This window comes from Accipiter gentilis, chromosome 5 (assembly GCF_929443795.1).
Source record: "Accipiter gentilis chromosome 5, bAccGen1.1, whole genome shotgun sequence".
Taxonomy (NCBI): domain Eukaryota; kingdom Metazoa; phylum Chordata; class Aves; order Accipitriformes; family Accipitridae; genus Astur; species Astur gentilis.
This window is the reverse complement of record NC_064884.1, coordinates 9,199,071-9,224,303: the sequence shown is the minus strand read 5'-3', so window position 1 is coordinate 9,224,303 and position 25,233 is coordinate 9,199,071. Positions and strand designations below refer to the sequence as shown.

Genomic DNA, 25,233 nt, shown 5'->3' with positions numbered 1-25,233 from the left:
CATTTCTGGTATAAATTCACAAGAATAAGTGCATTTCCACTGAGGATGAACTTGGCCCCTCATTTTTGTGCAGTACAGTTGTAATTTGCAGTTTGCGTTCCTTTATTTGAAGTATATGCTGACATATTATATTGCTTATTCGGGGGTGGGGGGAGGAGAAAGGAAAAAAAAATATCTCTCCAAATAAGTCTTATCCCTGAAAGAAATCTTTTCTAGTGGAATAATCAAAATTCAGCTGATACATTTTGCTGCTGTAGGGTTTAGGATCATTGGTTCTAAACTTTTTTTAATCTGTCTGTCTTGTGGCAAGAATGAAAATCAATCATAGTAACAGCATCCTAGTGTCCCCTGTCTTGTTCTACCTAAATTGTACTTAACGGTTTAAAAATGAGCTGCAAAATTTTTAAGTGATTTATTCCATCTTCTCCATTGTCACAGCAGAACTTTTTCAATTCAGAAATCTGGTTGCAACCCCATACTGAACTCTTGCTCCTTCGCTGTAGAAATTTGTTAGCTAGAGCTAGATTAGATTTTTAGCAGCTAATCTAACTGCTGTAGGGGTTTGCAAAGTGGGGACAGAGCTGTGCTATTGGATTTGTCCAATTCATTTGACTCCAGGACTATAATTGCACTTATGTCTTACAAGGCTTTTATAGCCTAGGGCTGGCGAGCAGCAGAAAAACAAATTGGCAGTGATACAGTAAGAGTGAAAGGGAATGAAAGGCACACATTATCAGTCTCCAGGCAGCACTGTTCTGGCAGGAAGTTTCTTGGTTAATTTACAAATAAAACTTAGATTTTAGGATGGGTACACTGTCAGCCAGACAATGGGGATGTCAGGCCCGACTGTTACTTAGCAAAAGTAGCAGCCATGCCTCCCCAAAAGCAGAAATTCTTCAGTCAAACAGACGACTCCTCTCTGGAGCCAGCTGGCTGTGTAATGCAATTAGCAGGGAAAGGAGGTCAGGCCATTAGGTGTGTACCGTGACCAGTGTCAGCGGCGGCGTGTTGCCTGGCAGGCAGCGTGCAGCCCAGCCGAAGCGGGGAGCCTTGAAAACTATTTGCTCAAGCAAAAGGGAGCAGTGGCGATGCTCAGCGAGCCTCCCAGCACGGAGGCTGCCTGCTCTGGAGCTGCCGGCTGCACCTCGACGCCCAGATCAGGGCTGAGGAAACGCAGACCAGATATGATTAACGACGGCGTGACGCACGTCAGAAGCGCTATACTGACCCGGCGTCCGGGCGCTGAATGCTCGGCGTGGCTGAGACATCAAGCCACGGCTGTGTCTGAGCCTGTGCGGCTGAGAACGTATATATTTTGGTCACGTTAGGGAAGCTGCTTTTACGCACAGGTTAAAAATTCATGCACTGTCAACTCACTTGAGGAGGAGAAGCAACGGCAATTTCAAGAGCTGCCTTCCCTGAGCATTTGTAGAGAGATGGTTCGAGTCGGCAATAAGCCTAAAAAATCTGGCTACTTGCAGTTGAGTTGGTCTGTCGTTTGTTTTTGCTTTTTAATATTTATCTTATTTCCTGGCTGCTTTGGGATTTTTTTAATGTAATTTTTTTTTCCCCACCCCATGCATAGCTTGGGACTCTAGCTCCAAATGCATCGTCTGTTTTGCTTTGGACCCTTAAGCAAAACTTGCTAGTGTCCTGTAGGGTATTGAGTCGACCCCACAGCTTATATTTTGAATGAGTGATACAGGAAAATAGCAGCTGGTTTGTATTATAATGTTTTTTATCAATGAAATTATCTTTCGAGAATAAATATTTTTGATTAATACCAATTTTATATTTGCAACATCATACCTTCTAAATGCGATGATTAAGGATGTATGACTTCAAAATGATGAGAGGTAGTAACACAAGCTTTAAAATGAGTTACTAGCATGCGATGAGGATTGTAGCAAAGGTAGTAATTTATTATCATACGATGTTTGCAAGATTTTGAGCTCATAGCTATCACTTCCTGTCTCAAACAAGCACAGCAAGCTTCAGTTGATCTAACTTCTCCCTGTTTACTGAATTTTGTCCTCCTGGATGTGATACAAGCACAAGGTGTTTTGGGATTCTCCAGCATGAGAAGTATTTTATTATTATCAGAATAGTTCCTTGTGATGTAAAACCGTCTTTTGAGCAGTATTTGGACATACTTTGATTACTGGTTTTACAGTGGTATGTGCTATTTATCACTCCAAAAGCAATAGGAGGCAAGGCAGCACAGAGCCTTTTCTTCACAGTTTGTTTTTGTAGAAAGAAGAGCTGTGTTCAGTTTGTGAATTGCCCTGTGCAACTGGACAATTGCATCACCTTACAGAATGCTGTTTTGGTATTTATTTGTTGGGCTTTTTAAAGCAGAGGTTGCTAAACACCACCGTTGTGGGCTTTCTCTGTGTTGCAAAGCTAGTGCCAGAACTCATTCTAGTATCAGGATGCATTGGGTTCAGACTGATAAATTGTAGGCGCTGCTTACAAATACATTGCCGTTGGGCTGCTCTGAATACAGCTGGTGTGAGCTGGGTCCTTCCTTCGCTCAGCTTTCATAGCAAATTACAGCTCAGCTTCGGCTGTGTGCGGAATAGCCTTGCCAAACACTTAGATCCTCAGTATGTGTAACCTGTTGTGCACAAAGTCTTGTAGCCAGACAGATTTCTGGGGTTTTTTTAAGACTAAACTTTACATCGTGCTTTTAATCACTTTTAAGGTGACCTAGCTGCATCTGTTCACAGAAAGTGAAATCAGGATTTTGTCGTACATGTAAATTACTGCTTTGTTTTACATGCATCAGTCTGCACTGTGATATTATCAACATAAGTATTTTCTTGGATGTTGTTTTCTTTTTAGTGAGCAATTAAGAAAATACAAGAGAGTGCACAGAAATCAGGGTGACCATGAGAATAGTAATTTGCACTAATTTTGTACACACATGTAAAGCTCTAGTAATGGTATTGTTAATGGTTCCATGTTTTTATAAGACACAAGTGTTGTATTTTCTTCAGACAGAACTAAAAGTGTCTTTTATTCGTGGGTGTTAATAAAATATGACTCTATCTTCCATTTCATTTAAAATAAACTTAGAATCTAAGTCACTCTGTGAACTTAGCTTTGCTTTACTCTGCTAGAATATAAACTGTAAGCTAAGTTCATAGCTTTAACTTTTTGATTCTCATAATTTATTATGGTTTTGCCACGTTTCTCTTAAAGCTAGGGTACAGTTTGCCACCCAATATGTAGGAGTGAAAGTCTTCACTTTTAAAGGTGCTACCTGGTTCTGAAGAGGAAAAATTCAGTGGTACGATATAGGCTGATACAAGGCGTGTTGAGATTACGTAGTTGTTATTTACCAATGAAAATCATGACCTTTTTCTCCCCCCTCCCCGCACAGAGACAGTGAAGAAGGCAGAGCTTCGTTTTGGCTTCTTTGTTAGGTCTATTGTGCACATTGTTCCAGGGGCTAGCACCAAATTGGGGGGGGTCGTCTTTTAAGCTTTAAGTGGGACTTAAATTCTCTTTATGCTTTGGGCTGGCATTCTGCATGTGGATTAAATTTTAACTTTAAAGCTTACAGTTGAAACTATTGTGCGTAGCTTGTACATGATTGCCAAATACTTTTTGCCATCTGTTAGATCACCTCCAGTTCCTCCAATAACAAAGCAAACACACAGGCTTTCAGATGCTTTTTGTATATGTCACATTTAAATCTTAACCATATTTTATGCAACTCTGCTGCAAATAAAAAGGAAACTCCCACAGTATTTCTCATTCTCTTCTAATTCAAATTGCCCAGATATTTTGCTTACATTTTCAAACAAAAGTCCTTTCCAGATAAAGTCAGCAAGGAGATATTTGTGATACAATAAATTCAGTAATAGTGGTTCATGATGGAAAGTTTCTTGACATCCTGAGTCAAGGCGTTTCATATTTCTGTGACAGCTACTTTGTTTTAGCTGGACTGTGATGTTCTGTTGGTTGACATTTTGTCCTAGTAATTCAGATTTCCATCTTAAATTATTGTAGGTAATGTACATTTACATATTGTGCTAATGGCTAGTTTGATAATTACTTAATTAAGCCATCTGATAACAATGCGTTCTGAATGAAGCGAATTATTTAGCTGATCTTTTCATGAGCAACTGGAGAAAAACAATATTTTAACTTTTTCTGTAATGAAATATTTCTACTATTGAGCATTGTAATTCAATTTGTAAGCCATGACCCCTCATAAACTGTTGTTATCACTCTGATTAATAAAGAGCCAATTTGCTGTTGCAGCTTCGTCACTTGGGAAATGATGAGGTTCACATCGTCTGGTCTGAACACACCAGGAACTACCGCAGAGGCATTATACCAACAGATTTTGGAGATGTTTTAATTGTTATTTATCCAATGAAGAATCACATGTTTTTCATAGAGATAATGAAGAAACCAGAGGTATGTTTTGACTGCTTTATTGGATCTATCATGTGTATTATGCAAGTGACCAACAGTTTTGTTGCTTAAATAAAGCTCAGTGTTTTAGAGTTTGAGGGGTTTTTTTCCAGCAAATATGAAATATAGTCTGTCCATCTCAGTTTAAAAGTATACTGAGCAATGGACTTTTATTGTAAAACTAGAATTATTAATAGCGATCGAAATGGCTACTAATTAATTTTATATTCATGCATAGCACTTAAATAAATGTTTCAGAATTCTCAACCCATAACAGTTACTGTACAAAGAACAATGTTTAAAATAATTGTGAATTTCCAATGCGAGGCAATAAAAGCAAAATAATAAAGATTTAAGTTCCTCACTTGCTATTAATTCATCCCATACATCGTGGTTACTGTTGTGCATATGGTACCATTCATAACCTGACATATTTTTGAGACCGTCATCATAATCTGACTCAGTGGGATGATGTAGGCGTTGGATATCCTTACATAAAACAAGCTATTTGAGGTTTAGTATTTTCTATTTAAATCATTGTTATGCAACCACATTTTAGACATTTTTTGAAAAAATGGATTTTTTTTTTCTTTGCAAACTGTCAGGTGTGTGTACATACATCTGTGCGTATGTATAAAAAAGCTACTTTAATAAATGTTGGTCTGGTACATTATGGATGCAAAAATGTATATACAGTACACTTTATGAAAGTCATCAGCTTGATAAATACCATTTCCCTTATATGAGGGACAATATTTGTCCAACAGAATAACCAGCTGTGGAAAAATGCATACATCAGATGACATATTTGCCAGCTGTATACAATATTTTTGGAGTTGTGAATGATGGAGCTATTATATATTAACAACCAGTGGTTTGCCAGTGGACGTTTCAAACTTGAAAATTTTTTATAAATTTAAATAGTGCGGTTTTTTCCTACACTTGATTTTGAGCTCTGCAATTCTTGGGAATTTTAGCGTTCCATCAGGAAAATCAAAATTCAGCGTTATGAACATGCTTGAAAATTCTATGAACCAATCAAAAAAAGCTATGTCATCTTACATATTAGTCAAAAATACCCAACGGGCAGAAAGAATAATAGCTAACTGGAAATTTAGTGTTATCCCTACATTTAAAGTACAAACCATTACAATGTAATAAAATTAATCCAGACATTTCCAGGGCAAGTGTGGCTGACCTTTTGTTCACCAGCTACTGACCCCAGGGTGAATGAAAGAGGCTTGCAGAGAGAAATGTCTGTTGTTTGGCTTCAGTCCCTGGTATTTAAATTGCATTCCCTAATCAAATGAAAAGGCTGTCCTCTCTATCAGGTTACAGAATCCATGGCAACATTTGGCCTTTTATATACATAATGTTAGCCTTTTTGTTTGCATCTAAGTAGAGACACCTGGAGCAATGTTAACATTAACCGATTTAGCATTAATAGCTTCATTATATAAGAATTTCTGATCAGATAGCTGTTACTTTTGTTATATTGCTTCAGCTTGTATTGTTTTCATTTTTTATCTCCCTGCTTGGCAACCGGGCAATGATTTGCAAATTTTTTTTGTCTTGATTAATTAAGCAATATAATTATCAGGAACCGTGATGCAGTCTTTGCTCGACAAAGCTTCTGAGAGAAGACAATAGTAAGTCTGTTAGTGTGAATGCATTCCACGCGTCACAGATGCATGAGGATATTCTGAACAATGAGACGAAAAGCTGCCTGCAAAAGAGGACAAAGAATGCCAGGCAGACTCTACACACTGCACATACCGCCAGGGACATACTGCGGGTTCCCTGGGACACAGATGCCTCGTTAGATTGCAGCTAGTCATCAGAGATTAATTCTCAGCCATTTGGTACAATAATTTACCCATTCCCCACTCTTTTAACTAGTGCTGCTTGCTATAGAGGGGAAGTCTTTGTGCTCAAAAGGTTTATTTAACCTTGCCTACTTTTACTGTGTGCAACAGAAATAATTATTTTTTTCTTGGAAATTGTAATGAAGCAGGTGTTTGAAATGGGCTGAATATTAATTTTTGCTTCATGGATAACTTGCGCTGACATTTGGAGTACTCAGCGAACGGGATATTTACCTTTTTTTTTTAATTTATTCCTGTCAAAGCATAATATATTTTTTGTACCCGTTCAAAACACTGTTTTCCTCAGATGGGTATTTAATACCAACTTACAGAAAAGTACTGAGCAGGGAGCATGTCCCTATGCATTCAGCTTGTCTTCACCCCTCGAACTCCTCGTTAAGGCAGAGCCCCCTGTACAGATGGAAGCTGACGATATGCAAGTTCCATTGACTTTAATGACCCTCGGCGTGGCCGGTAGATCTGCTTGGGAATTAATAATTCTGAGCTTTGTGTCCACGCAGGCGTATGGTCTGGCTGTGTGTGCTCCTTGTATCGCAGCGGGCTCTGCAGACCCTGAGCCTGCCGGGGAGCCGTAAGGCCTGCTGGCTCCGCTGCGGCTGCTGTAAGGCAGGGCAGCGACGCCTTTGCAGGTCTCCCGAGGGCTAGCCCCACATCGAAAAGCTATGAACCGATTTGCGGAAATACTGCTCTTGGTTCCGGCTTCCTGTGGGTTACCCTTGTTTTTCTTTGGTAATGTAAAATCAGTCGCTCTTACACAAAGTCGCTTCCATCCTTTGAGTTACTTTCTTTTTCTGTCTGCCAGTGTATGCCAACTTTGGGTCATGAAAAATGTGTACTTTTTTGACAAAACTGGTGCCTGGGACACAGTTCTTGAAATAATCTGATTATTTGAAACACGCTTGACAAAGGTATGTTTCCCAATCTCATGAAGATCACGCCAAAGAGCACCCACTGCACTCATATCTCTACGCTGTGGGGACAGAGTTCAGGGATGGTAAGGAAGGCTCTCAATTTTTAGGGTCGAGCTTGAATTAGCCTACTTTTTCTGTTTGAAAGAAATTTTATAGTACAGAAAAGTACAGTTTATTGGAGTATGACGATTAAACTTTCAGAGAAAGCAATTATTGAACTTTTTTTTTAAATGTCAGATTGGAGATATTTTTGATAAATTTGCTGGAGGGTGCCCACAAAGATTTTTTTAAATGTGAGCGTATGTATATACGTGTATGTATTTATATACACACATATACAAGTTGTATAAAATATACACACCTTGTCTGTATTTCAAGTATATAAACTCTGTAATACTGTGTTAAGAAAATCTACCATACTCCCTGGACTCCAGGTGGTTTTGAAACAGTGAAACAAAGTCCTGTAAGCAAAAATTGCTTGTCAAAAAGCCTGACAATCAATTTCCCTGTACAGTAGCGTATGTAAGTGCTAATCTGACTTTAAATATCTGGTATTTGTATGTTGGTATAATTTTAATACTCGTATGTACTTAACCTCCCTATTTGTACTTACAAAAAAAAATAGTTTTACATTTTTTTTTCTCCTTTTGTCAATACTTGTGAACAGAGTACGTGTTAAAAATGTCACTTAAAAATGTTATTGTTTCAAGAGGGAAAAGTAGAGGCTCTAGAACATTATCACTTTGGTGGCATAGATTTTCTTCCTGTCACCTTTCTTTCCAACTGCCTAGGTAGTAATGCTAGCATTAAAAAAAAAAAAAAAAAAAAAAAAAGCAAACCCACTATGGAAACATTTTACACTAATCTATTTTTTGGGGGGTGGGTAATTATTTTAAGTAAAGGAATGACAAAATAACTGTGAAAAGACAGCTGTCATTTGCAGATGTTATATTAAACCCAAATTTCTTCTGTAATTCATTGCCACTTCTAATTAGAGGAATTCCCTAGATGCAGGGGATTTATATTATTCCCTTTGTCCATTTATTGAATGACTGTCACAGTCACCCACAAGCAGTTGCAGAAGAATAATAGAGGGTATTTATTTATGTGATAAGCCTCTGTACAGATGGAAAAAATCCATAGCTTAAATATTGATAATTGCTGCTAGCTTCTGTCTAGGGTTTTGGTTGGGGTTTTTTTTCATTTTGCGTTTGTGAAAGGGAAATTAATTTGGCTACTTGTAAATACTAAAATTTATTATATATTTAAACATTAAAATTTTCTGGGTTTGACATGGCGAAGTCTGTTATGTGTATGCAATTCTGGACATTTTTCACTTCTATAAAGTGTCTCTTTTACCTAGTATAGCCTTTATGTGAAGAGCTATATGCCACCAAATAACATTATATGGTGGTTTCCTCTGGAGGTAACCCTGAAGAAGCAGTGTTTTAACACCTTGACATGCTATGCTGGGATAGACCTGTTTGTGCCTGTCCCAGCCCTGTTTATGGGGAACTGCCTCTGAGAGGTGGTAGTTTTCCTCCATCTCCTCTGCTTTCCACAGACCTCATTGTCTTGGATCAGCTCAATTTTTTTTTTTTTTCCTTCAGTGAAGTCCATGGAAGGAGTATACAGAGGATTATCTGAAACAAATACTTCTTTGCAAAAACTCCTGCCAATGTCGGATTCAGCCAGTGAATCAGGGTCTCCTGTTGGGGTGCAAGACAGAAAACAGCTCTTAATATCTACTCAAAATGGAATATCGATTGTGAATTTTGTTCATACACATAACAAACTCACGTTTACCCAGCTGAATATTCTATGAAATGTGCGTGTACATGTAAAGTATGCTGATGGCAATTATGGAAGATTTAAAAACTTAAAAAATTGGGGAATTAATACCACACTGATAGTTTCAGTGTGGAAAACAATGTGGTCATACTGTTTTACAACAAAATAATGTACTGGTCTTCTATAGTGGGTCTGATGCTTATTATTCCAAACATCAATAATACAACGCAACATAGAGTATGTTGTGCTAGCAAGGGTACCACCCAACTGACTGTGCTGTCCTGGGTGGCAGTGGCCCTGCAGCTACAGCCCGTGGAGGTGGCTTGTTTCTGTGTTGTTCTGCTGTACTTGGAGGAATCTCTTTGTGCCCATGATCTAGAGGGGAAACCTAGAGCAAGCTAACACTTGTAATGTAACCAAATCACTTCACCGTTAGAGCAGGGCAGTGTGAAACTTGCCTCCTCTTGCCTCCCTGGCACCTTTCTTGAGCAGCAGATGCCTTGCTGTGAAAATCCCCTGGGATTTGGGCATGTTGTTTCTGTTTGTGATTTTGGAAGTTGCTCCTGTGCTCTGCACTAACCTTTCAGCTTATGTTGGCTCAGCTTTACATGTGTTGTTTTTATTTCGGGGTCCACAGGTGCCATTTTTTGGTCCTCTCTTCGATGGAGCAATTGTGACTGCAAAACTGCTGCCAAGCCTCATATGTGCCACGTGCATCAATGCCAGCAGAGCCGTCAAGTCACTCATCCCGCTCTACCAGAGCTTGTATCCTTTCTTCTTGCTGGGGCAAGGCTCCTCTTGGTAGGGTTTTTACTTCTGAATGTTCCTCTGCGGAGAGGTAAGCTTTAATGAAAGTCTTTACCATTTGATTTTATTGGAAAAGGTCAAAACTTTCTTCGCATCAAGCTCAATGTTTTCAGTCGTTCACACCCAGTTGCCATCCAGTGCTTTAAAAATAAGGTCATAATGTCCAAGAGTGTTCTCACCAGCAGCTTCAGCCTCACTAGTGGTGAACTTGGACTTTAACACTGATGCTTTGAACTGTAAGTAATGATAGTACTCAATTTTCTTTCACACTAATAGAAGTTATCTACAGTGTGTATTAGGCTAATACACAGAGCTCAGTTATAGTCCTATTTTACGCAAAGAAGTCCAATTGAGTTTACTTGGACTCATTACATTAATAAGGCAGATGGGGTTTGGCCTCAGATACGGATGTTTTGGCTCCCGAATTCAGTTTCATTCCAGCCACGTCTGTATTTGGGCATTTTCAGAACATATTTTCTAACAGGTGCTGGAAAATAACTAGATGGTATGCTTCTCTGTTACAGGAATCGTAGCATAGACTTTTATTCTTGTGTGATATACAGACTAATGTTACTACTCGTTTTCACTTACTCTAGGGTTTTCTCATAACGCCATAACGATGCTAGAAACATCTTATAGCTTGTTTTTTTAATCATATCACTTATCTCCGGACCAACACTCAGTGCACTTTGTTTTCTTTGGGGAGCTTTTGATTTGGGTGTTTTGCTAACCGTGTGACTTTTTCTGAAAGAGTTTGTAAATGTGATGTTTTTGATCTTTGAAAGGACATTAAGTAGTTTGAGACGCACATTTTTAAACCACAAAATATCCTGAAAATACTGGGGTTTTTTAAAAGGCTAAATTTTATCCAGTTTCCTTTGCAAAAGTCATCAGAAATTAAAAGTAGCGTTGTTGATAAATAAATTTGTATTTTATTAACTTTGTTGTGTACTCATTTTAAACCAAAGGCAGTTGGTGGTTGTTGCATGAGCAGTTGAATGCAATACATCAGCTGCAAAACCGTGGTAGTACCTAACAGATGATTCAAAACTTGCCGAGTTTTCCACTTTTGTTTCATGAGAGAAATCTAACTAATTACTAAAATTCTTCTATGCAGAATTTAACTTAATCCATCTGCTTGCATAGTCACTGTATAATAATAAAATAGCAGTGTAGTAAAATTAACATAAGTAACAGCAGTTACAAGAATGAAGAGATCCTGTTGCCTCTTGCCGCTGTCCCAGCACCTCACTCCTGGTCAGAGTCCTCTGATTCCCGATCCTGCTCGTCTTTTGGCTTTCAACATTTTGTGAGCAAACAGCGCTCACCAGCCTGCTGTGCTCCTGCTTTCTAACAGGGTCTCTCTCTGGGTCCTTTCTTATCCCCAGGGAAACATGAGCAGCACAAATATGATCGCACATGCCACTTCTCGGCATATGTTTGAGGTCTAGCTGAAACAGCATCTGTCCCTGGATTCTTTTCTTCCTTTTTTGTGCCTGCTTTTGCACCAGTGATATCTGTAGTGAATCAACTGCCACTTGTCTCTTTGATAAATGAAAGTGGATTGAGAAAATTCTGAAACTGGACAAAGATAATGTGGTGGGAAGATCCCATCAGGATGACACTGGAGTGGGAGACAAAGCTATCTGTAACTTTTACTATGGATAATGAAACAGTTCTAGATGTACTAAAAATCTTAATGAGCCAGCAATTGGAATGTAAATGTATAGATGTGTAAAGGTGGTGGTTGAACCTGTCCAATGCAGTAACGCTGCTTTGTAGCTCCCAAAAGGTGCGTGCGCAGTCAATGACTTTGCTCTGGTGTTTGCTTTGATAACTGCTACAAGGAGAACAGGAGGAAAGCAGCCGCAGCAATTTAAAGAGTAAATGAAAGAGTTTAGTAACTTTGTCAGACTGGAGATAACTCAAAGGTGAAATAGCTCAAAAAATTTCAATAGAAGGGAGAAATAAAAAGCAATAATCTTGGAAAAGTAACAGATGATGTTTTGCAGCGCATCAGACGTAACCTTGCGGTTCGGGTGAGTGCAGAAAAGCTTGCCTAAGGCAGAGCTGAGGAGTGGTCTGCCACTTCTGCTTGTCACACAGGTCGTGTTAAAAGTCAGCACCCACAGTAAGGGTTAGTAGCTAAAAATTTTCTCAAGTGTGGTTAGAAGTGGATCGAAGGCTTCACCTGGTGTAAATGGTTCAATGGCAAGAAGGCACTGAGCCTGTGGTGCCGGTGTTGGAGCAGCGGCAGGGTGTGAAATACCTGCTGGGACCCTGCTCCAAGTGGAGCAGAGCCCTTAGCCCCGCTCCTGCCTGGCAAGGAGCTGGTGCGGTGTGCCGGGTCGCGTGCCGGGGAGCTGGGGCAGCATCTTGCCAGTAGTGACAGCTGAAGTCACTTGTTGGAAAGTCTGTAAACTCTGGTTACAGCTGCACTTGTCAGGGGCTTTAGGGGAAGTGTAATCAGCCACAGAGATTAATTTGCATCTCAATTAGGAAAGAGTCAGGAGGAAGCATAGGGTCTGTTGCTGGAAGGTTGTGGAAGAAATCTCATCAGGCACAAAAGGCTCCCAAGTCTCGGTGCTCCAGCGAGTGGAGGACAATATCCGAGTCCGGTTTCCATGGGGACCAGGACCGCAGAGCCGCAGGAGAATCTCGCTGTGTGCTATAATCGCTTGGTCATGATGACACAAATTCCACTGTCGTACCCAAATACATTTTTCTGTTGGAAATCTCTTTGAAAATGAGGAAGGTAACTATGGGAGACCACATCAGATTTTTTTTTTAAGCCTATTTTTTATGTTTATGTAATTGTATCTGTTTTAAGGAATTCATTAGGGCAAGAGGAATAGTCATTAAAAAATAATTAACTATATTTAAACTTTAGTTTAAAGCCATTTTGACTACAAGTTCTTTGTATACATCAAATGGCATGCGATGGCATTACACCAGGAGCAAAACCAGGGTAGTTAACGCATAGCTCAGTTGTCTTTTGAACGGTTAAAGCTCAGTTGTCTCTGTTGCTGCTGCAATGTTTACATGGTCATGGGTGATTATACATTAGTATATGTTCAAAATAACCATTTTTTCAGGAGTGCATTCATTCTTGGTGCAATGAAGCATTGAGACTGAGCGGCTGCAGACCATACTAATTGGTGCTCTCACCATCCTTAAGTAACTGTTGAGAGCAAGGTAATGTGTTTCAGCAGCCTTGCCAGTCTGCTTTTTCAGGCAATAGTTTTTATTTTAAATATGCATGTGTATTTTATGGAAATTGTAACCGATAAGGTGGCTTAAATTATATAAAAACAAAGAAGAATAATATTTAAACTTACTAAAATTGTTGTATAAAAATTTATGTATTTATGCAAGTTTTGGGGAGCATTAAAGCCACTTTTTTATGTGCTGGCGAAAGTAAAGAGCAACCAATCTCACAGACAAGCAATTATGTATCAAATCTGAAGTTCCTCTTAATTAAGCCCAGTCAAGGCAGAGGTTGCTAATTGTCAGTATTTAAGAGTAACACAAGTCTATATAAGCAGGATGGCTTAGGAGATGAGAGCAGAGGTGAAAAACAGTGCATTCTTAATTTGGTGCTTTGGTGCAGTGCTTTGGTAATTGTAATTGGGTTGAGCAGGACCCCCTAAGCAAGGGTCTGTTCTGGTCCAGTAATATTGAACATTTAAAAAAATGGTAGGGGTGATGATATAAGACTGCAACTTTGTGCTGTCTTCCAGCTTGCAATAAATTAGTTGTATGCTGGAAAGCGTTTTTGAACACTTGTACATTCTGGAGTCCCAGTCACCCTAAGCTGCAGTAGAACACATCTCTGGGAGCTGGTCTTATCTGTAAAGGTAAAATACTGGAGGGGGGGTGTGGGGTGTGGAATAGGGTTTGTATTTAAGTCTTCATTATGGGTCTGATTTACAGCTGCTGTTTAAGCTGACAGTTTTTTAAGCTCAGGTGCTAGTAAACCTCCAAATATGAAAATGTAATTAAGTCTGCAGGTGTCAGGTGCATTCGTTGGTCCATAATTTAATGTTGGTCTCCAAAAAGACTTTGGGATTTGGGGATAGTGATGTCTGAGCAAAAGGCTCCCCTTAGAATGCATAGGAAAATGGACTTCTGACTACCCAGAGTTCAGATTGTCTTTCAAAACAGAGTAATTTCCTTGCTCCTTGAATTAAATTGTTCCTGTTTAGAGATCTGTAAGTTGGTCTCCGGTTTTATTTATGAAATTTCATAACCATGATGCTTATTCTTCCCATCTCACATGTGTCATAATAACAATAGAGGTTAAACATCCTGGATTCTCAATCTTTTATCATCTTCTCTAAAGAAAAAAAGTGTAGTGCAAAATTATCTTCACAAGTAAGATAGCCATTCTTTAAATTGCATTGCCTGAAAGATTGTACCAGACCTGGTTTGTTTTAGAAAAAAATTTGTAAGTGTAAGGTGGAGCAATGCTTTTCCAGCCTTTTCTCCTGCTTCTTAAACTGGAAAGAAAAGCTTCTCAGAGTTTGAAAGATGGCCACAGTGATGAAGAGGAAACTTTGGTGAGTTGCTGCCATGATCTGTGAAGTGGCCCCATGTACCTGAATGTAAATGTGTGTATCTCTGTTTCCACTCCTTTACTGAAAAAAAGCTTCTTTTTAATTGAAAAATTATTTTGATGTGGTAGTATGTTACCACTTTTTTTTTTTTCTCCACCATTGCAAATAACTGTCTTACTTTCAGTCCTACCTGGTCTCACTAACTGAATTTGAAGAAAAGTAGGAGAGATTCTGACATGTCTGAAATGTTACCCTAGCTTCGACCAGCTTTTTGTAAGCAACCTACTGGAGGGTGTAAAATGTCCCTATGTGCAAGCACCAGTTGGCTTCTTTCCTGCATTCTTTGTTGATTTCTTGTCCTTGAATTATTTTCTTAGCAATTTAAGCTACATCTTATCTTCCTGTGAATGAGTAAATAGGGAGTTGGTTCCGGTTGGAGTTTATTAAGAATTAATATGTTTATTTCAATATCATCTTTTGAAGCAATCTCACTTTTAGGGTAAATTGTTTTGGTCTTAGGGAAAGAAAAGGGGTTTGTTCTTATTCTGCCTGTTGATTCCTGTGTATTTTTCATACTTTTCTGTAGCATCTTGATTAAAGTACAGTGCTGTGGTACTGTACAGAGGAAGAAGAAATAATTGATGGGGATGGGGTGGGCCTGCAGACTCATGTCTGTTAGCCACTATTTTTGCTGTCAAAACTGTCCATTTCAGGTAGCTGTGCAAGTGTTCTTGGAGATGTAATCCTAACAAATCTCTAATATAAGCTGTGCTGCTTCTGCCTTTTTCATTAATATAAATAGAATTATATAAGGGCTGACCTAAATAAGTCTTAGCCTGATGAGAAGAAAAAAATTATCATAGTGGCAGGTTGTGGTATTGTTTCCAAAGCTGTTTGCATTATTTGCTGTTCATTCAAAGAGAAAACCTGAAGGGAAAAGAGTTTAAAATTCTTTTTAAATTTGTCATGGATGTTCATAGTACTTTGCTGCAACATAATGCATCTGTGCATTAGACGCTGAAGGTGTCTGTGTGTTGGAGCAAACAAAAAAGAGCACGATGAGGATGCATATGCTTTACATAATATTTGAGCACTGGATGTCAGCATTTCCCTGCTTACGATTTGCAATCCTGTTTGTGGGCCAGAAGAAAACACAGCCCTTACTTTGGAGAAGTAATTTGATACATGAATAACTCTTAAAGTTTTATCCACTGTAATGAATATGGTATGCCTACTTAACTACACCAAACAAGAAGTTCATTAGGATAAAATCAAAAGACCGTCTACGTACAAAGCAAAAAAAATATCCATAACTTTAATTCATTATATTCCATCCATATATTAACACATCTACTATATATTAGTATGTCACGTCTGGAATCGAGAATATTAAGCAAAGAACATCAACTTTGAATTCTGAATTAATTCTTTTTGTTGGTTTAAGCCAGTTTCTGATTAACTTAATGTAGAGCAACTGATCGTCTTACCTGCTTTATCAGAAACTAACAAAGAAAGATATTTGCTATGATGGACTTAATTGTGTGAGTGGCTGTCATGTTTTGTAGGTGCACATAATGTCAGATGCCTAAAAACACATTTTGCATACCTTTCAAAATATGCTTTGTTGAGCTTGCATTTAGAACTCTGCTTTGGTTGTAAAGGGGTGTTTGATCATACCCTGAAAATAAAATAGAAAGCCTGTTACTCTTTTTAGAGAAAGGTTCACAATTTGTTCCCTTTATTTCATCCAAAGAAGTTATGCCCTCAAGCTATGTAGATGCTGTTAGAAATTACTATGAAATTCTAAAGCATGTGTCACAGGAGCTGTGACAATTTATGTGACATGGCATCTGACAGTTTTCCGCCAAAGTGATCGGTTCTGGCTCGCAGGAGAGTCTGTCTGTAGTCAGTCCTCTGCTGCTTTGTCTGCAGAGAGCAGCAGGTTTAACTTGCTGTCCTTCGCTTTTCTGATGGTTGCTGTAACCAGCCCTCATGCGAGGGTTTGAGTTTCAGACAGAAGTATTTGGTCCCGTCGCAACAGTCTCTGAGGGATGCTGATGAACGCGGCGGTGGCTGCGCGGGGTGGTGTAAAGCAGCACTGACCTTCATTCTGCAGCGCAGCTCCCTGCTGGAGCGGATCGATGGCCGGGCTGTCTGTCTCTGCGGCTGCCTTCCCTCCTCGCAGCGAGAACCTTCTCCAGGCAGCGATCGATGCCTCTAATCTGCTCCAGCCTGTAATAAGTCATGCGAGGCAAAGCTTTTAGGTGGCATTACATGGGATTGTGGAGGCGGCTCTTCAGCTCTTATTCATAGTGCTCTTCATAGACTTGCAGAGAAATCTACTGCATCCCGCTTGTGAATATATAAAGAGTATATAATGCTTCTGCAGATTTAAAATTCACATGCTGCTGCATGATGTATGGACACAATGGTTTTACATTTCTATATTTTTGTGCATGCATCTGTACATACCTGTCCCCATTCGTAGTCCCCTGCTAGATGCACATCTTGTATATGCGTTACTATGAACTGCCGGTGAGCTTCACCATTTTACAAAAGGCAAGGGAGGCAGCAGTGAAGTTTGCTTGTCAACAATACAATTTATTTTTCTGCTATTACGTGGGGCATCGTTAATTCTTTTCCATGGCTGGAAGCTGTAGAGATCACCAAGGGTTGCCGAGAAAGTCCCAAGCTAATTCTGTAGCAGAGTTTTAAACGGCACTAACTGCTGCCCCTCCTGACGATGATCTCTGTGCAGCAACTTTACACTTCAGTAAAAGTAAATAAACCCCAACAGTTTTAAAGGGTTTTATTTGCTAAGTGATTTAATGGGTATTTCCAAAAATAAACCTATCATTAAGTGACATCACGAATGTAATGTTTTTTTAAATGAAGAGTGAATTTACTGTGTGATATACGTCAGAAATAGGAACACCACCACCCCCACCCCCAAACTCAACTTTGGATTTGTTAAATGATGTACATGTGCAGTAACTGAAAACAAGCTTCCTAAATTACACAGCCACACCTCTTCAGACCCTTCCAAAGACTGGAAAGTCATGATCTTGCTGGAAATAGTATAGTACATAAAGTATTAGCAGCAGATCAGGACTGGGAGTTGGGAATTTGAATCCTAACCTCTGCCATGGAGAAGCTGCTGCTTTGAATGAAACGCTTGGTTTCTTTATTCCATTTCTTCATCAGTAGTACTTTATTTGGTCATGAATAATTTTGCAGGAAACTGGGTTTTTTGTTTAAGTGCTGCTTTAAACCTGTGTCCTAGTGCTGAATCAAACTTGAGTTGTGCAAAAGGGTTCATGTACCACTGCTGCTCTTAAGCTTGCTGGGAGTAATGGTTATCCAGTTTAAATCTGTAAAAGCATAGTATAATTCTTCGCATATTCACAAGCAAAATGCAGTCGATTTTTCTGCCAGTCTGCGAAGAGCACCACGAGCAAGGGCTGAAGAAGGAAATGTATGGATTCTGAGGTTTGTACCGACTGGCTGATAGCTAGTAGGTATTCAGGGGGTGCCTAACAGGGTGCTTATAGCAGCCTGACATTGGCCGCGTTTCTAGATTAACTGGCCACTCATGTCTCACTCAGCTGCAGTCCACCAGCTTTGGTGGCATTGCTCGTGAAATACCTACAGTTTGGTCAAGGTGATGGCAATCAGTGTTTCTGTTGTTCTCCGTAAAAATAAAACAAGTTTATTAAAAGTGCAGTTTTGTTAGCATAACCGTGCCCTACCCAAAGGGCTTCCAGGAGGTCTGTGATGGAAGTCTGCCTTCAATTTAACTTGCAATAACAAACATCGAGTCAGGGTCATGTAGTTTTTTTGTTTATAACTGACTAGTAGATGTACCTTTCATTGTAAGGTGTGAACTCAAGCTCCCACTCTCTTCAAGTAAGATATACAGAGGTCCAAACACCTATTGCTTGGTGGTTTATGTTTTCTGTCATATTAGACAAAGAGCCTCTAACTTGTGCTTAATGAGAGGCTCTCTTTAAAGAGAGGTTCACAGAGCAAAATTGATATATTTGGGTTGCTACTAAGTACTTCATTCAGTCTTGTGGGTTGGGGTTTTTTGGTTTTTACTTGCACACCAGACAAATTAAAGGGGTTTGTGTTCTTTGTATTTTCAAAGTAAGTTTTGATGATTTTGTTGTTCCGCCCCTAATAACTTTGAAGGGATTTGTGTAGCTAAAACCTCTGTTGTATCTTTTGGAAACTTGCTTCTGAACACTCACTTGCACTTTGGATTTCCTAGGGTTTTTTGTTTGGCTTTTGTCACAATGAGGGGGGGGGGGGGGGTGCGGGAGAAAAAAAAGTAGAGTTTCATCTGAATGGACTTTAAATCTAATTCAGGCTGTGCAATCCTCCCACGGACAAAACACACATTGGCTTCGGCGCGAGTTTTGCCTGACTAGGGGTTGTGGTCTTGGCCCACTTGCTGCATCGCTGGCAAGGGTAAAGATGACATTTGTATTTGAGCAGAGCAAGGTGCCCGGCCCCGAGCCCTTGCTGTGGCACTGGGGAGACCAGCGGGCGTGGGGGAGCAGCAGCAGCGTGGTTTCGAGGAGCAGGCGAAAATCTCCAAAATCTGGGCCGCGCAGGACCCGACAGCACCGGGGTCGATCCCCTCTGCGGCGGGCTTTGTGCGCGCTCGCCGTCTCATTAGCATGCTGGCTCGCCGCCGCTGCTGCGGCGTGCTGGCTTTGCTAGCTTTGCTAGTTCTGCTAGCTCTGCTAGCTTACCAGCTGTTCCTGCTGCTCGCGACAATGTCCAGCGTGTTCGGATCACCGGGTTCCTGCGCTCGCCGCCGCGCGCAGACAGCCTTTCCGCTGGGGATGCCCACGTGGCCGCCCATCAGCAGCGGCACCGCATAAAGTAGCAGGCCCTCGCATGGCATATGGTGTCTGGATTCATACAAGATGCAAAACTATTCTGCCGCTAATGCACAATGACTCATAGCATTGCTAATTTTTCTAACAAAAGCCCACTTCCACACCCACACTTTTAACCCCTCAGGCTAAAAAGCCTCTTCTTTAGTTTCAAAGCCTTGGAAATGTAAGGAGGTGGCTTCTGGATCAATATATGAAACCCTATATTTATTTAAAGCACGTGCAAGTTCTAACTCTTATTTTAAATTTCAGTGAAACACAGTTTTCAAATTCCTCTTCTAACATACGGTAATTTTTGTTGTTGTTGTTCCAAAGTAGATTCATTGACAAATGTTGGGAATTTTTAAATTTTTGGTAGTTACATATTACAAAAATAGTCAGAAGTCAGTGTAGATAACAAAAAGTTATTTTCATTTAAGAGAGAGAATTAAAAGAACATAGCTAGTAGATCTACAGTGATCATATATTACAGCGCAAGTTCCCAAACCGCTTATTATAAGAAGCTTGTAATATCTGGCTGTCTTTCCTATATACTAGCTCTTCGGGGAGCAAAATAATACACTTTCCAACTAGAGGGAGCTGCTGGTATCGCTGATGCTGATTCTTAACTTTCCAGTCTAATTCCTTTGTGCAGAACGTACAGTGATCGTTTCTACGTTTTAATAAAATTACGTTAAATTATCCCAAGTACTTTAGATTAAAAGGATGCATCTTAATTTTTACAGTGTAATCATCAAATTAAACCGCAAAATTCAGAGAAAACTAAAGCACATCCTGGTTGCATGGCACACGGGTGCTCTGCATGAATGCGGAATTACAGAGGTCATGAAAAGACTCGTTAGAAAAGCTGAGGCTTGCTTACTCTTGTTACGAGACAAAAAGCATAAGGGAAGTATAAGCAGTAGGGAACGGAGCGGGCGGCACGGCAGGAAGCTCCCCGCTCCCTCCATCGCAACAAAGGAACAAAGGGACCTGCAGTGAAAGATGAAGGTGGTCGAGCTCGGCGGTTCGGGCTCCCCGTGAGCAACTTGTTACGGGGAACCCCTGCGGGCCGTGCTTCAGCAAGGTTAATGCTCCTGCAGGGAATGTTTTTAAGGAGAAGTCCTGGCTTCAGAAAGTCTTCACTAGGGGATAGTTTGCGAGCTTTTGCGGGGCTGGTGACTCCATACCAGCCTGCTGTGGGGTTCGCAACGGGTCCGGTACAATGCGCCTGGGCCTCACCATGGCCGAAGCCCAGGTGCCGACCTTGGAAACTGTGGTTTCGATCCCGCAAGGCAGTTCCCGTGTCCCTGAAACCGCGCGTTTGCCTCTCCGTGGGCGGTGAGAAGGCACAAAGGATGCAGAAGACCAGCTAGATGTGCACATGGGCATTTTGATGTGCGCATCCCCAATGATCCGGGCGCTTGCGTTAATACAAATGTGTAAACACCAATATAGGTTTACATCATTTTTCAAACTTTTCTTCTTTTTCTCTCTTAAAGAAAACCCGACTTCAGTATATGTTTTTCATGAACCATACATGCTGCAATCATTTAATTCAAAAGTTAAGAAATCATTTTCCAAACAGGAAAAATGGGTTTAGGTTTAGCGTTGAATTTTCTTAATTGCTTTGATTCTCTCTTAGTAAAAATGAGCTGCAGGATTCGGTGTTGACCATGCTTTGAGTATGGAGACATCCCTCCAACCTGACTGACTCTGCATCTGATACTAAGAGGATGAGGTGCATAATTTTTGTGCCTATTATATAAAAGCTACTTTAATGGGTAGCACCATAATCTTATATCATTCTTAAAAGAGGAAAGGCTTTCCGTCTACATGCGTTTGAAAAACTGTTAAAGCCATCCTGTTAACTGGGGATTTTTTTATTCGGTTGGGGACATAAACATGGAGACAGCAAGAGAGAGGAATAGGAGAAAGCTACTTTCTCATAGTGGGTTTATTGGCTGGCGTATTTAATTTGCATTTTTTCTTTCCTCGGTATCATACTTTTGTGTGTATTTCACAGTAAGATTAACTGTCAGGGTTCTAGTGTATAAACAGGAGCAGATGGCTTTTAATGATTTCTTTAATGCTAAGTAACATGTAAAAAAAAAAATCTCAGTTCATTTGCTGTTTTTTAATACTTTCTCTGAATTGGCCTAGGCCAGGTTTTTTTTGAGAACCTGTAACACTAACTTCTGCTGAACAGCTAGATTTATTGTACCTATTTAGGATTATCCATCTCGTTCATTTTCACCTGTGTAACAACATGGATGATCTTATAAAACCTTGCTAGTCTACAGTTTGTTGTCTTAGTTAAATACAATAGCCATTCTCCTGCCCACCTTTCAGCTGGGCAAAGTAGTGTTGTTCAAGCAGCAGTTATTGCGCTTAGAAATCTTGGTGTTATCACTGTAACAAACAAACTTGACGTTATCTCAGTTTTTCATTACTGCAAAGTCTTGATACCAAAAATGCAGCATCATGAAAGTGAAGTAATTAAAATTTAGGAAATAACCTCAAGCTAGCACTCATTTTTCTTTTCTCTTGCTCCTGAAAGATCTTACCTTAACTTGTGTCATACCTGTGACTCTAACTTCCTTGTATTGAAAGTTGGCTTCTGGAGTTTTTAAAGGGCTGTATCTGCCAGACTAACACCAATAAGGTGATAGAAGTGTTAGCAGTACAGAGAAGATGATAAAAGTATAGAGCTGTTTACTCTGGGGAATGAGCACTGGAGCTGATGTTCAGAGACTTCACGTATCATAAGTGAACTCCTCCCCTTACTGTTAATTTCTGTCTCCATCTTACCACCTTCCTCTCCTCACTGCCAGCATCTATTACAGCTGGGAAATTCGAAGTTCTGAAAACAGTTTCCCAAGGTGGCTCCAGTGGTAAGAAATGGAAGTGGCTGGGATTATTTTTCTGTCCTTAATTTTTAAATAAAACTCCATGTTATTTGAAGTTTTGAAGTTGTAGGAGTAGCAGTTACATGCACACGTATCAGTCTGAATAACCTCAACTACACAGTTTTCCCCATAGCTGCGTTTTCTAACTGTACCAGTTTCAAGCAGCGTCTGTACCTGATGTTTGACATCTCCATTTCACTGGGAAGGTAAAAAGACACATCAGTGTCTTTATTTTCAACAACGTATTTAATGTGTGACAAAGGGTTCCCATTCTCTTCATTTCTGTAACTGGTTATTTTTCAGATCATTGCCTTGTTTGCTTTGCTGTTGCTAACCCCTTAGGTACTGTAGTGCCCTGCACTCTCCTACGGCTAATCAATCCTCCAGGATGTCAGAGAGGGACAGTGCAACCCTTATAGTTAAATCACTGAGCGTTTTTATGGGGTTGGCAGTAGAGAGGAATCGTTCCAATCCAGAACTGTTTCAATTCAGAAACGTTTTCTTTATAGGTTTTCGCAGAGTCTGTTGGTTTTTGTGCTCCCATGTTTTATGACTTGTTGCCATGATAATTCAGCTCATCTTACAGGTTTCTCTAATTGTGATTGATGTGTAATCATTCATTTTATTGAACCTCATTAAGGTCTGCGAACCTCTGTACCAACTTACAGTAATTAGAGCCCAGATAGCCATTCCATCTGTTCACAAGCACTGTTTAATTAATGAACTTTTAACGTGTTCTTTGCCTTGTAAAAGCCCTTAGTATTCTCAAGTTGCTGAATAGGATTTGCATGCCAGCATTTCCGTTTTGTTTTGTTTTTTTTTTTTTTTTTTTTTTTTTAAATACCACAGCAACATGCATTTTGGAATCCCAAAAGTCAACACACAAAGTACTGGGATCTCAGAAAGCAAAGTGGAGAAATTTTGCTTTTAGTTTCAATTTTTCATGTCAATTACAATATCTGTAAAACTGGTGTTTACAAATAAAAGGCTCACATGGACTCTAGTGTTCTTTTTAATGCCCAACACAACGATTTTTAATCTTCCCTTGTATCACGGAAGACTATATACAGAGACCAGTAAACAAAATGTTTAATTTCTCATTTTAGCATTTACTGGAAGAACATTAGAAATACAGTGCATGCAGACACACATTTTCCTCCCCTCGTATCTCATCTTTTTGTTACGTTTAGAGCATTAGGACTGAGACAGCTTTGTGGGGTTTGGGGGGTTGGGTGGGGTTTTTTTTTTTTATTCAGTATAATGAAATTTTAGGGTGGAGTGGAATCCACCAGTGCTGCTGGAGTTATCATAGAGACTATTGTAATAATGGTCCAGAATTGCGAGTAAACACTAGGACAGAAGTTCCTAAATACTTTGAGTGTTTCTGCTGCTTTACCTCCGTACATTTTGACCGTGCAATAACATGCCGAGTCAATGATTTATGCAGAATGAATAAATAGCTGGATTTTTAAAAAATGAAAATAAATGTCTGTTCCCTGATCAGACAGAAGAGGTAGTATTTTAAGAGTGCCAAGATTTTTAAGAAAAACAGTGTTAGAAGTGAATATGAATGTCAAATTCTTACCGTGACCGACTTTGGAGCTAGAGAGGTTAGTAAAGAGGAAAAAGGACACTTTTTTTGTAGGGCATTTTTGCATTCATGATGTGTTGCTGCCTTTTATGTACAGCACAGTATTGTAGTACTGTAGTTGTGCTTTACCTAATTTGGATTGATCTGTGTTTACCTTAAATATTCAGGACAAGAATTAAGTCATACTACTCAACTCCCTCAAAATCCTTTTCAGCATCCAAAGGCAGACCATCTGTCTGGTGCAGTCATTCTTTCCTCCCCCAGTATGCTTTTTAGCTGGTGCTTTGAGTAAGGCTGTATCCTGGAGAAGCAAAATACAAAGTAAAAGAAAAGTCTTGGGTATGGGGCTGAACCCACTGTGTTTAGAAGAGTGAACTGTATTGCCTGCCTTCTAAATATCAGATGCTATTTGTGAAATGAGTATAAGGAGCCCCTGGTTTTTGTTGTACCTTCAGTGTGCTGTTCTGTAGCATCGTGGGTGTCTCTAAGATAAGACACAGGCAAACTTTTCTGTTGTGACAGTTCTCGGCCATGTGTATCTTTTCTCATGGGTTTTCCTCATGCCACTGTTCTCTTTTGGACCAATTCTAACAATGAATGTTGAGTGTTTTCATTGCCCTAAAAGAGAGATTTTCAAAACCGATTGGTTTTAATTCCTTTTCCAGTATTTGCATATGCTAAGTCATCCTCTCGCCGCTGACCCCCCACTTTAACAGTATATTTAGGTGAATCTGAATGTGGTCTGCTGCTCCTTTCTGTAACTGAAGTAGTTTAACTTTCAGGTCACTGACGTACCTGCAAGAAAAACGTGTTTTTCTCAAGCTTTTGGGGAAGTTCATGTGTTTTGTTTGGGAATGTACCAGTTTGTGCGAAGTATCAGGTGTGTGAGGTTCGGCTTTGGTACCTCCGCTTCCTCCATTGGTGGCGTTCTGCAAGTCAAAGACTGTGATCTTATTAAGTTCTTCCGAGATGTCATTCCACTGGCTGTGACTGAGTTATAACCAAATGAATTAGGAACAAATTCATTCCATACGTGCGTTTAATAAGGCTTGTTTATAAAATCATGCCATTCCTTTACAAGCTGATCGTTATGAGATGCAGTTCTTGTTTAGGTGAAGAAAACTCTGGGATGTCATTTCCGTGGAGTCCCTTTCCTGTTCTCTGCAAGCATTTGGACTTAATGGTTTAACACGTTGTCAGCAAAAAAAAAATTTACAAGCAATCTTGGTGAAATTTTAGCAGCAAACAGAGCATCCCGACGAAGGAATGAGAGGAGAAATGTCTTGCTCTTCACTCCTTTTCCCTTTCCCTCTTGTTCCTCTGCAGGCAGGTGCAGGTCCATCTGGACGTGTGACTGTGAGTAGCTTATCTTGCAGCAATCCTCCAAAGCTGCTGTACCATCTTCCTAGACTTTTATCTGCTGCAGAAACACACTTAAAGAGTTCCGATTACCCATACTCTCCGTTTAGCT

At 39.9% G+C, this 25,233-nt stretch overlaps 1 protein-coding gene across 6 annotated transcripts in view; it reads left to right on the top strand.

The window, feature by feature from the left end:
- RALGAPA2 (Ral GTPase activating protein catalytic subunit alpha 2) overlaps nucleotides 1-25,233 on the top strand; it is a 136,429-nt gene that overhangs the window by 75,364 nt on the left and 35,832 nt on the right. For all 6 annotated transcript variants that reach the window (XM_049801114.1, XM_049801110.1, XM_049801111.1 and 3 more), the window contains 2 exons: nucleotides 4,273-4,431; nucleotides 9,654-9,781. In XM_049801114.1, the coding sequence (XP_049657071.1) occupies nucleotides 4,273-4,431; nucleotides 9,654-9,781 (287 nt within the window). The remainder of the gene's footprint in view (nucleotides 1-4,272; nucleotides 4,432-9,653; nucleotides 9,782-25,233) is intronic.